The 12,399-nt window shown below is 43.4% G+C and overlaps 1 protein-coding gene across 9 annotated transcripts in view; it reads left to right on the forward strand.

Moving 5' to 3' along the window:
• Window positions 1-2,686: 2,686 nt before the first annotated feature.
• LOC138583059 (uncharacterized) overlaps window positions 2,687-12,399 on the forward strand; it is a 433,873-nt gene continuing 424,160 nt past the window's right edge. For 4 of the 9 annotated variants that reach the window (XM_069654966.1, XM_069654967.1, XM_069654973.1 and 1 more), the window contains exon 1: window positions 2,688-3,047. In XM_069654966.1, coding sequence (XP_069511067.1) covers window positions 2,985-3,047 — 63 coding nt within the window. In that variant the 5' untranslated portion in view covers window positions 2,688-2,984. Of the gene's footprint in view, window positions 3,048-12,399 lie in introns of all 9 variants that reach the window. The other 5 variants (XM_069654968.1, XM_069654969.1, XM_069654970.1 and 2 more) reach the window with 2 other exon arrangements.

Genomic DNA, 12,399 nt, shown 5'->3' on the forward strand with positions numbered 1-12,399 from the left:
CTTTTCTGGGACATTCGAGGGAGTGTGAGCACACCACTATCTTTACTCAAGCTCTAATGAATAGTCTTTGTTTTGAGTTCTTCACCACTTGTCAGGAGAACACAATGTGGTCCATTTTAGCCTCTCAATTACTGTTATTTGATTTTATTAAACAGGGTGTCCATACCCCTTCTGGCCTTTAGAAATGTGCTCACTCCACCTCGTATAGGCTTTTGCCTTCGTATTTGTCCAACACTTCACATTTGCAAATGTTTTTATCTCTCCTAATCTTAGTAGAAATATGTCTTCTGTACGTGGTCTATTCATTCAACTCGCTTTGTGCCTTGCACCCATCTCTCGAAATAGCTTCCTCAACTTCATGCCAATACATTCCCTTATTCTGCACACAAAACAGCTTCTTCATTAATTCTTCAATATGCAATCCTAGGCTCGTATTTTGAGGTAGCTGTGTTGATTCTTCCGATGGCTGTCCTAAACGTTATGTATATACCTCTTTTTAGCAAGCTCCTATATGCATTTTCTACCTTGCGTTACAGTGTATTTACAATGATTGGTCAGCAAGTTACTTCGTCTTCTCATTTGCACAATTACTTCATTGTTAGGTACAATTTTCTCTTCATGCTTCAGTAACATCATCACTCTTCAGTATTTTCATATTGTTTCAACATAGGTTTATATATCTTCTTCATGACATCATTCTGTTGTCATCAGACTTTTACTTAGTGTTCATCCATAATGCCCCTATCTACATTTTGGCACTTTGGCAGTTGGCATCCTTCTTGGTGACTTCCCTCCACTGTCTCAACATGGGGTATCTTCTGAATGGCTGTCGGAGAGCATAACTTCTTTCATACAATTGACGCGGTATGGACATGTTGCATACACTCGTGCATGGGTTCCCAAGCTCTTCATCTGCTACTCCAATAAGACAGTGGTGGGGGGGAGACTAGAGAAGAGGCAACCACCTGCTCCTCTACAAGAGGCCAAGAGATCTTTTTGCTTTTTTCTTAGAGGCATCGTGAGAGAGGAGGGATAGGTGATAGAGTAACAGTTGGAATGGATGGGGAGATGGAGAGTGCCATTGAGGTGGCTGAGAGAGGGTAAGATGCAGAGCTGCACAATGCACAAGATAATTCACCAGGCGGCCTAGTAGCCGAGTGCTTTAGGCACACAGAGTTTCAAATTTCCCCAAAAAGTACAAATGCAGCCCAGAATGGAGGATGCACAGATGTAAAGCAACTTAGAGAGGAGTTTTGAGGAGGCACCAACAAGCAGTGGAAAACAAGCAGTCAATGAGTTCAAGGCAGTGCACTTACTAAGTGTTTGTACTTAGGCTAGGAGGAGAGGGAGCTAAGAGTCAGAGACAACCAGGCAGAGGGTTGTAGTTCAGATCCGGGGTGCTTACCGGTGAAGAGTTGAGGCAGATAGCTCATGGTTACCAAGCACAAAAGAACTGCAAGTTTAGTCATTGTACAACATGGGCTGTGGGTATGTTGCTGGAGCGGCGGCAGGGACAGGAGAGGGCCTCCCTCCATCTCCAGACATGGCCAGACAGGAGGCCTTACTGACCTAGGCTGGCGCTCGTCTGCCAGCTTGTGATTGGCCCCGATGTTGGAGTGGATGGCCAATCAGGATGGAGGTAGGTCAGACATCCGAGCACTCCGGTGCTCAGGCGATGCAATGGCCATCATAGAAGGTGGAGGATGGCCAAAGCAACGCACAGCCCAACTGGGCAAAGCGAGGTTGATGCTGGCAATCAAACATGGAGAGAGGTGGGGAGCGCAGCTTCACAAAAAGCAAAGCCAATCAGAACAAGTAATACAATGCAGTGCTCGCCGGCCCAACACACTCGATCCAAATTTCAACAAAGTAAGGCAGAAGCCCTTCAGGGCTTACCTTGTGTTCAGTAATGCGGTTTCCTCTCCCCTGCTACCTCGTGCAGGCAGCACAATGTTCCTGGTCGTGTCTTGGAAAGTGAGCTCAAGCTGAGGATTCATGCACCTTTAAAAGGCTGTATTAATAAATAAACTTTATTTTGGCCACACACATTACTTGCAAGTTGCCATACTTTGCATTGGGTGCAATTCAAAGCTGCAAACATTATCTAGAATGTCTAGGAAAGTTATCAACATAAACTGCCCAAATGATTTGAAATGTCCGTGCTGTTCCACAGTGGTCGAAGTGAGCATGAGCGGTGCTCCTCTACTTTTTTTAAATTACCTTTTACAGCTCCTATAATTTTATTTTAAAAAGAAACCGTTCCGGAATGGTTTCGTTATAAAATAAATGTGTAGGAAGAAGTTGAAATTTGCACTTTCAGTGCACTGCACTGAACGTTCCATTAAACAGCAGGTGGAAGTGTTTGGGGGTGGGTGTATTTTGTGTGGGAGGGGAAATGGTGATGGGGTTTGTGGGGAGTGGGTGCAGGCCAGCAGGGAACATAGTTCCACTACTTCTTTTCGTTCACTTCGACCACTGCTGTTCCAGGGTGTAGGAAGGCAGCAAAGCTGAGTTTACGTCTCTGATTTCTGTTCCCCACCTCTGTCTGACCCTCTTAGTGTTTCAGCGCCTGGCTGCCCCTTCAGCCGGCCCTGACACCCCTTCAGCTTGCCCTGCTCCGGGTGGGAGCTTCCCCTTCAGGCGTAACTCCTCCCTCGTCTACTTTTTGAGGCAGATCGGTGAAGCTGTGTAGAGCGGCGGGTGTGCGCTCCCGTGCATAAGCTGGCATGCCGCTGTGTCCCGGCTTTCAGAGGCTCATCGCCGTGCAGCCGGGCGCTCTGCATAGGAACAGGGAGGTGCAGTGTGTGGCTTTCTCGTCCCGACACCAGCGCATGCAGCCTCTCTCGTGACCTGCCTGAGACGCCAGGGCTTCAGTGGGAGGGGCGAGGGGGCTGAGCGGGAATGAGGAAGTGCACCTGTTGCGTTTCCCAGCGCACCCACAGATGGGGTGCCTTCAGGCTTGACTCGACCCCGAGAACCGCGCTATGGCCACGGGAGAGAAAGACCTGCTGTTCGAAAGTTTCTTAAAGAAGCGGAAAGACACGATGGTGAGTGGCTAACACGAGAGCGTTTACTGACAGCTCCAGGGTGGCAGAGACAGCCAGCGATAGCCTAGCAGCTGTCAGTGTGCACAGCCGGCTCACACACGGCATCAGCCACCCTGGCAAGTCCTCTGATTTAGCTGCACAAAACCCACCTAGACAGGGGAGGTGCTAGGTCTGGAAAAGACCCGGGGCTAAGCTGATGTTGGAACTGTCGGGACTGGGGGCTAGCTAGTCTTTTGGCTGTAGCTCCTGAGATTCTATCCGGGGCTACAACCAAAAGATCAGGGGCTATAGCCCCTTTAGCCCCCCCCCCCAGCAACGCCCCTGCACCTAGATAGTAACTGCTTTCTTTTGAGGCTTAGCTTGTGAAATGCATTTACTGGGCAGACGTCATAAAGGTCGAATTTGGCAAAACCCATGTTTTGTGGCCTCCAAAAACAAGTTTGAAGCCTTGTCCTTGCATCCCACAAATAATAATGTTGTGTTAATTCAACCTTTCAAATGGGATTAGCTAAAACAATGTATATAGCGCTGACATCCCACCGGTGTTTCCAAGTGCTGCAAATACAAATTTGTGTACAGGGAACCTGCGAGTAGTGTGACCCCAAAAGTCGGGAGGCAAGCTTCATGTGTAATAATAGTGTTACCGGATAACTTCATGTCATTGGGGACAAAAAGCTTCCATCCTGGGCGCACGTGTAATCACCGACTGCATTCTGGGATGTGTAGTCTGAAGATACTTCAATTGAACGACTTGGATTTAAGTATCCATCGAAACGTGGAGAGCGAGCATTGGGTCCCACTCCCTAGCGACAAGGCCCCCACCTGGTGACCCCCAATAAACGGCACCTGTGCATTACACTCTCACATCAGAAGTCAGCACATACTTTTATTGGGGGCTCTGTCTGTCTCTTTCGCTTGCCTTTTGTCTAATCGTTATCTTTCACTGCACCCTGTGTTTTGGGTTTCCTTAAGCTAGGTTAGTTAAAGGGCACACTAGGCTAGCAATCCAGTGTAGCCCACTGGGCCTGCACACTGGGTTGCCACCTTAGTGACTGCGCACATTTTGACCGCCATCCTTTAGCTGCCATACACTCTTAAGATTCTTAACACTTTTAGGAAATGACTTTGGGTGGTGACCCATGACGGTGTTGGCCATCATTGTTGGGATTTCCAGGAGGAAAGCCTTGCACTTGGAACGGATCTAGTCAGTTTTGCGGCTATGCACCTTTTCCTGGGAACTTCACCGGCCTTCAGACACAACGTTCAGTCAGTGTCACGTGCCAGGTCACTGTCTGCCAAAAACATAACAGTTGCATTGCCATAGAAATGTCTAAAGGAGAAGTGGCAGCAAGGACCCTTTTCAGGGAGGACTGGTGCGCAACCGAATGAGAGAGGCTTATGCTGATCACATGTGGTTGAAGAGGATAATATCAGAAACATTTAAATGCCCAGGACCCTGCACACGCCACACATGTTCCAGATAGACCAGGCTTACAAATATGTGACAGGAGGCCGGCAGAGGGCAGATCCTGGAAGAACACAAAGAGGGATGGGCTGTCCTCCATCCGAGAAGGCAAATCAAGATGGCCACGACTTCTGACGTGATTCCATGATCTGGGTCCTTACCTGACTGACTGGCTCCAGAGTGGGCTTTGATGTGAGCAATTACCAACACTGAAAGCATCACTTTTTTCATTATGTTGGACCATGGGGCGTGCCTGGTACTGGGGCGAGTTTTTCCTAGAATGGCTCGGGCCTTTTGGGTGGACATAGTCCACACTGGCTCAATGAAGGTATAAAGGAAGGACAATGACTATTGCAGAAAGCACAGCCGCAGCATGGCCAGAAAGTAGGGCAAGGCATCTCCTGGGGGCCATACAGGGGTGGCACAGGGAAGGGGGCATTGCCCTGCGGCAGTGGCATCGCTAGGGTGGGGCATGGGGGGCCAGGCCTGCCCCTGTGATTCCCTGTGCCCCCCTTCTGCCCCCTACCTAAGACGAGCAGTGACCATGTTCTCCCCCTACTTTTGTCTGTGCCCCCCTACTTTTGTCTTTGACCCCTCTGTGCCCTCCTAAATTTGATTCCTGGCGACGCCACTGCCCTGTGGTAACATCAAATGTCCTACCAAAGGCTGGAATAGTGTGTTGGGCACTCCTAGGGCTACTGGCGAGAACAAAGCTGTAATGTAAGGCAAGTCATATAAGGTTCAGTGAAGACATCTAAGTACATTTGGTTTTATGGAGCCTTAACTTAATGATTAACAACTGGACGTCTTTTCTAGTACCTGTCAATTGCAGTATCACTCTTTGTAATAACATCTAATTCCATGGTTAGGCAAACTAACACACCTGTGCACAGAGGTCGTGCATCGAAGTGCCCTGCGTATAAATGTCAGTATCAGTGCGTCAGTATGGTTTCTATTTTTTAATTAATATGTCATATACATGTTGTTTTGTACATATTTAATAATACAAAAAAATGAATAATGAAGAAAAGTTGTAAAGGAAAATCAATCGGCAGCAAAAATCATATAATAGTTCTTTTATATATTGCTTTCCTGCATTTGACTCCTTATACACAGCAATTTTGTGGAAGAAGCTGAATAAATTGGGAGTTCCGGTGGGTTTGCTTCAGTTAATCCAGGTTATATGTGCAGAAACCTCAGCGGTTGTAAGATGTCCCAGTGCAGCAAGTTATTCAAGGAAGATTATCACCAATAAAGGGGTTAGGCAAAGCTGTTCCCTTCCCCCACTATTATATATTCTATTTTTATCGGATTTTGATCCATATAATTCACCACCTCGGACACATCCTCCTGTTATCAGTGGGGAAAAATATGGCGTATTCATGTATGCTGATGATACAGCTTTCATTGATTTAACAGACAGTGGCCTTCAAGAGTCACTAAATTGCACGCTTTTGTTTTTTAACGAGCACAGCCTGGAATTGAACCGGGAAAAGACACACATAGTTAAATTTGGAAATTAAAAGAAGAAGTTCGTATGGGCAATAAATAATGTCAGTGGTGAACGAATATAATTACCTAGGAATTTAGTTTCACCGGAGTGGTACTTGGCCCCACCATATTAATAGGACACTAATACGAATTCAAGCAGGTCTTAGAGGTCTGAACCGTTTTTATTATAAATATGGTGGTACGAGAATGGACAAATGTCTAAGGGTTCTCTGGAAATAAAAATCCACGCTTCTGTACTCTAGGGTTGTGAAATATGGGGCTGCTCCAACTGCAGTAGATTGGATGTGGTGCAGAATACATGTTTGAGAAATATAGCAGGAATCTGTCCCAGTGCACCAGGAGACGCTTTGCAAGCAGAACCTGGTGTAAAAAGTATTGCAGTTCTTGCAGAGTGCACGTTTTTGGGATTTTATCTCAAAGCTAAGAAATTTGATATCCCTAACCCGATTAGACTAAATACGGTGCAGGAAATGTTTTCGTAGCCAGTGAAAGAAAAAGTTCTCATGGTATAATTATAATTGTATAATTGTATTCTGTTGTTCCATTGAACAGCGCCTTGGTGTACAGTGCTCTATGAATAAATCAATAATTTGACAAATAAGTGGGGTATTGAATTTGGTCAAATACATTGTCTGTCTGAATTGATGACTATTCTTCGGGATGAGACAACGAAACTAGAACTTGCTTGTATGATGAATCATATATCTTCTCTATCATCAATGGCATTTTATGTGGCCTCATCCCAAAACGACAGTGAGAAAGGTGCTGTAAGCTCCTTGAGATCTCTGGAGCATAGAAAAGTTATACTAATGGTCCACTTAAATATGTTGCCATTGCTACCGAGAATATCTTGGGTGGGGGGGCACAAAAAATGTTCCTGTGGACTAGGATATGATGAGAACATTTTACATTTGTTGTTGATATGCTCTGTTTTGCTTTGCTTGAGAACAATGTGGTTTGAAAACCATTTTGTTAAGTTGGGAATTGGGGATATCACGAGTGCTATGCATTTATTTATGAATTTTAACGATTCGAAATTTATATCATAGCTGATGTCTGAAATTTTGTTAAGGAGGGACTCACAATCTATGGTAGACCGTTCTTAAGGATTTTATGGTTTTTAAATAATGTTATTTATGTATTTGGCTAAGGAGGGAATTAAAATTCATGGTAGACCATTTTTAAAAAAAAGGATTTTGTTTTTTAAACCGTGTTATGTATTGATGTTTAAAGAATGTTAATGGCTAACTCCGAGTGACATTAATTTTCCTCTTCTTTATAAAAAATCCACTATGTAGGTAAGTGATAAATCAAGTTAAAATCATCACCACCGAGATAGAGGTCCCAAATACATTCTACTTCGTTATCATCTAAAAAAAGGTGCTCCCTAGGCCAGATGACATTTCTTGTGTTATAGTGTTAGACTTTGACAATACATAACTGATTCAAGGACTTTGTTTCCACATAATCTGCATGTTCAATTTCTCCAGAGAATATTTGATCTGCCTTGCATGATTTCAAGTGTCTCTGCCATGTTAAATTTTATTCTAATATATTTCCACAGAATTGAGTTGCTAGGAAAAGCGGAAATATACAGAGAAAGTCAAGCATGTTCTGACCAAGATTCCCACTATTTATTCTAGTTGCGATGTTCATCAAAGTATTTGCTGTGTCATAAAATTAGATCATTTTCTTTTAATAAAATTTATATTCAATGTATTTAAAGATATGTAATTGGTTATGGCCATAAGAGAGCCCATGTGGGGGTTCCATTCATGGGCCGTTTCAAGTATATCATCAATAATGGTACTTTTAAGAAAGACAGAATTGGTAATCTTGAGTCACGACCACGAATAACGAGTCAGGGTTTGTGTTTATGCGCTTCCAAGATAGCACGCTTTTTAATCGGGGTAGAGCTAATAGAATGGAGATTGTATTCCAAGTAAGCATAGTCAATTGCGGCGTTCGGAGGAAGTGTGAGAAATGATTCAAGACTTTAGTTTGCTGTGCCTTCAAACTTCTTGCTATGTTTGGTGGCCCATATTTCAGCTCCATATGTGATTTATAGGGAGAATGTTAGCACAATAACCCTTTAGCACAGCAGCGAGCGCATGGCCCCAGTGTCTGTAAGAGTGGCTTTTAAGTGCTCCCAACTTTTGCAATAGCTAGACTTGTGGGTTTATTAACTGTGCATTCCAGTTTCTTGTCGATATTTATACCCAGATATTTGTAGTGGTCTATTATGGAGTGGCCATAAAGTGCCCAATAATAACCTTTATAACATTTGGCTGAAGATCGAAACCAAGCTGGGCATAGCAATATGACGAACTGGCACTCTGATTAACAGTATGTTCTAGAGCAAGGCTGGGTAGGAGTCATGGAAGAGTTATGTTTTTTCAACATATCTATTTTATATGTATACATAATATTAGTAGACACAATTAAAGAGCAATCACCTTTTAGTTAAGTATTGACGACATATGGTTTGTAATGTTGAAAGAATTGAAGGGAGGCATTATGTGCTAATAAGCCACTAGTGATTATAATTATTAACGGCTTATTTGGTTGCTTTTGGTTGTTTATTCTCCTTTTTATTAATGGGTTTTTATTATGTTATCTTCATTGTTTGAATGTATTGAAATATGTTGGATTATATGAAGTATGTATTATGTGTAAAGTTTATAATTTAAACTAAATCACATTAATAATAAATAAAAATAACCTTTTTATATGGACACGTTTTTCCTGGACAAAAAGACATGATTTTAGTTTTCAAAGTGTTTATCTTAAGCTTGTTTCAGGTAGCGTATGCCCCAAGTAAATGTAATTGGGCTTGGATGCCCAGGACCCATTGAGTGCAGTCAATTAAAGCCAAGTCATCTGCATTGCCCAGCCATTGTATAGTGACTGGGCCCAGCTTAGGTGGATGTGTTGTTATAAATCTAAGCGCTAGTGCCAAGTCGGCTAAATAAAGATTGAAAAGGTATTGCAGCCTACAGGCACCCCTGCTTTAGTCCATTGGCGGTAGGGATGCAGTTTGTAACTGCCCCCTCTCTGTTCAGTCTAATCTGGACCCTTGTGTTGGAATAAAGCGCTGTGATTATCTTCAACAGTCCTCTCCGGATACACCACTAAAAAAGTGTTTTCCACAGCCGATCTCTGCTAACAGTGTCGAATGCAGAGCAAAAATCTATAAACGACACAAAACTGTTTGCTCATGGGTTTTCCAAGCTAACTGGATCAGTGCAACTAACGTTAAAATGTTATCTAAGGTTCAGGTATTTTTTTTTTTTTTAATCCAGTTTGGTTGATGGGTATGATTTTATTTTCCCCGATCCAAGTATTTAGGTTGTTAAGCAGAATTCTCGTGAAGATTTTAGCTGTGTGATCAAGCACAGCCAAAAGACTGTAGTAACTAGGGTTATTGAGTTGTCCCTTTTTGAAAATAGGAATTATGGTGCTATGTGTCCGCGATTTGGGTATGGGCCAACTTTACTGATAATGCAAATTTCCCTGTCACCAGCCCAAAGTAGCTACTGAGAGGGAATGTGGAGAAGTCTTTCTTTGCCTTTCATTGAGGCACTGGGTTTACAAACCCATTTTAGCCACGGAGCTGCGTGGAGGTGCAGTCTGGCAGTCCGGCTGCCTGGATGACAGCCCCACTCACCGCTGGCCAAACAAAAAATGTAATGATCAAAAACTACGAGCAATTAGTGACTAAAACAAAAGAATCAGCGATAGCCAACCTGATTGCAACGGACAGTCGGCCACTGGTAGGAGCGCCCTTGGCAAACATTTCTTAAGAAACTGGCCGCATTTTGAGAAGCAGCCTAACTATGAAAACTCCATTAGAACACTTGTCACGAGAAACATCCGAAAATACCTCCTTAAGTGAAATGGCCGTCATACATTCTGTGCCAAATCCAAAGTTCTCACCCCCAATCCCCCCACAGGCCTACCTGACCTGTTCACACCACCGCTCAGTCAGCTGTTGTGCCTGTTGGCGACCGCGCTCCTTGGGAGTCCCACGGCGGCGTTCCCAGCCAGAGGGCATCTCGCTGGGGGCTACCTGCGGTGCGGCGGGAAGCGCGAGTGAGGAGCGATCACCAGAGAAGGCGACTATGGGGGTGGGGAAGGTGGAGGAAGTGATGACGGCTGCTCTGATCCCTGGTCTGGGTCTCCCCGTGGAAGTAGCGCGAGAGATGGAGTCTGGGGAGGAGGAGGAGGGAACGCCCGCCTGGTGTGTCGGAGCTCAGCAGAAATCGAGCTCTGCCGTGGGAAAGGAGGGGGAAACGGGGGCTGGCGAAAGCTGCAGTTCGCCCCCTGGTGGTTTGGCGAAGAACCAATACAAAACTACAAACACAGCTGAAATACCCTCATATAATTTAACCACAGAAGAGGGTTTAAAAAACATTTTGGACCATACTATCTTGATGAAAGAAAAAGAGCATGAAATTCATCCACTATGCCCAAACTTGCAAGTCAAAACGGAGATGCACCCAGTGATAGCTACGGCAGATTTATCAAGCCTGCAACTGAATTTAACAGACATGAGAGAAAATAACTCTCTGAATGGAACCATATCATATTTGTAAGACCAGGATGAACAAGAAACAGATGACATCAACATCCTGAAAAAACATAACTGGATCAAAATGCATACGTACTCAGTAACAGATTTCAAGGGCAAAAACTTTCACCAAAAAGAATGGAATCATTTATCCACTGATCAAAACGATTAAATGAAAGAAGGAAAAACTCTGGAGTTCAAATAAAAGAAATTGAAAATAACCAAAATACAAAAAAACAAGGACCCAGCACTCCTAACATCATCTCCTCATCAACCCCTAGCCTCAAATTGCCATTGAAGCTACAGCAAAAAAAAAAACAGGCAAATTGACACCCCAGACCAACAATCCGATTGGAAGATTCTTCGAGAAATTAGGGAAAACCCCTATAATCGATTTGAACTCTCTGATATGGAAATTCTCGAGGGGACTCCACCGTCTCCCCAAAGAAAGCCATCTAAACAACTGGCCTCAGTACATCTCCCTGAAATTGGTGGCCACTCACCCCAAATACATTGGCATTTTGGTCAAAATGAGACCCTTCAAGTCAAAAAGGAGAAATGTAAATTCGATATTGACAATAGAACCACGAATAAAAAACGCCATTGGTTCAAAATGAGGAGCAACATAACACTTTGGAAAAAAAAAGCTATACTTAAAGAAGGGGGGGAAAAAATTAAAAACTGAAACCAAATTTAAAAACCGATTATCCAAATAACCAGGATGAAGCTACATGGGTGGAAGCTACCTCAAACCAGAAAACAATAATCGAACAAAAAGAGAGGATTGAAGAAACGAGAAAAACCATGTCAGATAAAGAAACATTGAATGAGGCAAAAAAAAGCCATGACACCATACTGAAGCCTAACACCATCCATCCAAGAAATCAAGAAGAAGCACATTTGGCAGAGGCCATACTAAACTACAAAAACATGATCAAACGCAGAGAGCAGACTTCTTGCTTGAAATCTACTTGTCAGCAAAGAAAGGATGACATCCTGGTGGACACATTGCGACCACTCTTTTCTACTCCAAACAAAGTCAAGTCGGGCCAGGACACCACAAAGACAAAAGAAAATAATTCACCCGGAAAAAAGCCTGACTTGCAACTGGTCATGTCAGCTGTGACAGTTGCATTAGCACCATTCGAAAGCTATATGAAACCATCAATGATACGCTAAAGGACCACACGTCAATATTAGCAACTGTAAACTCGAAGCTGACCCACTTAGAAGGATACATATCGCCTTAGAAGCATGGAAGGCTAATATAAGAGACCAAGGAACACAGACTGACAAAACAGAAATACAAAAAAACCCATTAGAACAACAAAAGTACAAGGTATTTCAGTTCAAGAAAAAATCTGTGAATATTAGCACCCAACTGCTCAGGCTGAACTCAAGGGAACAAGAATGACAAAGATTCAACAGAGTCATTCGAAAATCACAGTGAGAGATCGACACCCATATGTAATAAAGACAAACCCGAGGAGTATCTACAAGAAATAAGCAGTACAACAAAACGCAAGAGTTCAAAAGATAAGCTGCGTGAAACTGAAATGTCTATAAAAGGAAAGACGATTACTTGAAATTGAAAGTACAAAATCCTGCAGTGCATAACAACGTAAAGCACCAACAACAACTGAGACAGACGTTAACAAAAAATTGATGAATTCCAAAACGCCAAAGTAGAACAGATGCAGAAGAAACTGGAAAATGCAACTAAACCAAACGAACTTATGACAAAGTGGATAACTGTCATAGACAAAAAACCAACTAACCAAGAGAATAGTCATAACCAGATGAGT

Source organism: Ambystoma mexicanum, chromosome 3q, assembly GCF_040938575.1.
Source record: "Ambystoma mexicanum isolate Mex_15411 chromosome 3q, UKY_AmexF1_1, whole genome shotgun sequence".
NCBI lineage: Eukaryota > Metazoa > Chordata > Amphibia > Caudata > Ambystomatidae > Ambystoma > Ambystoma mexicanum.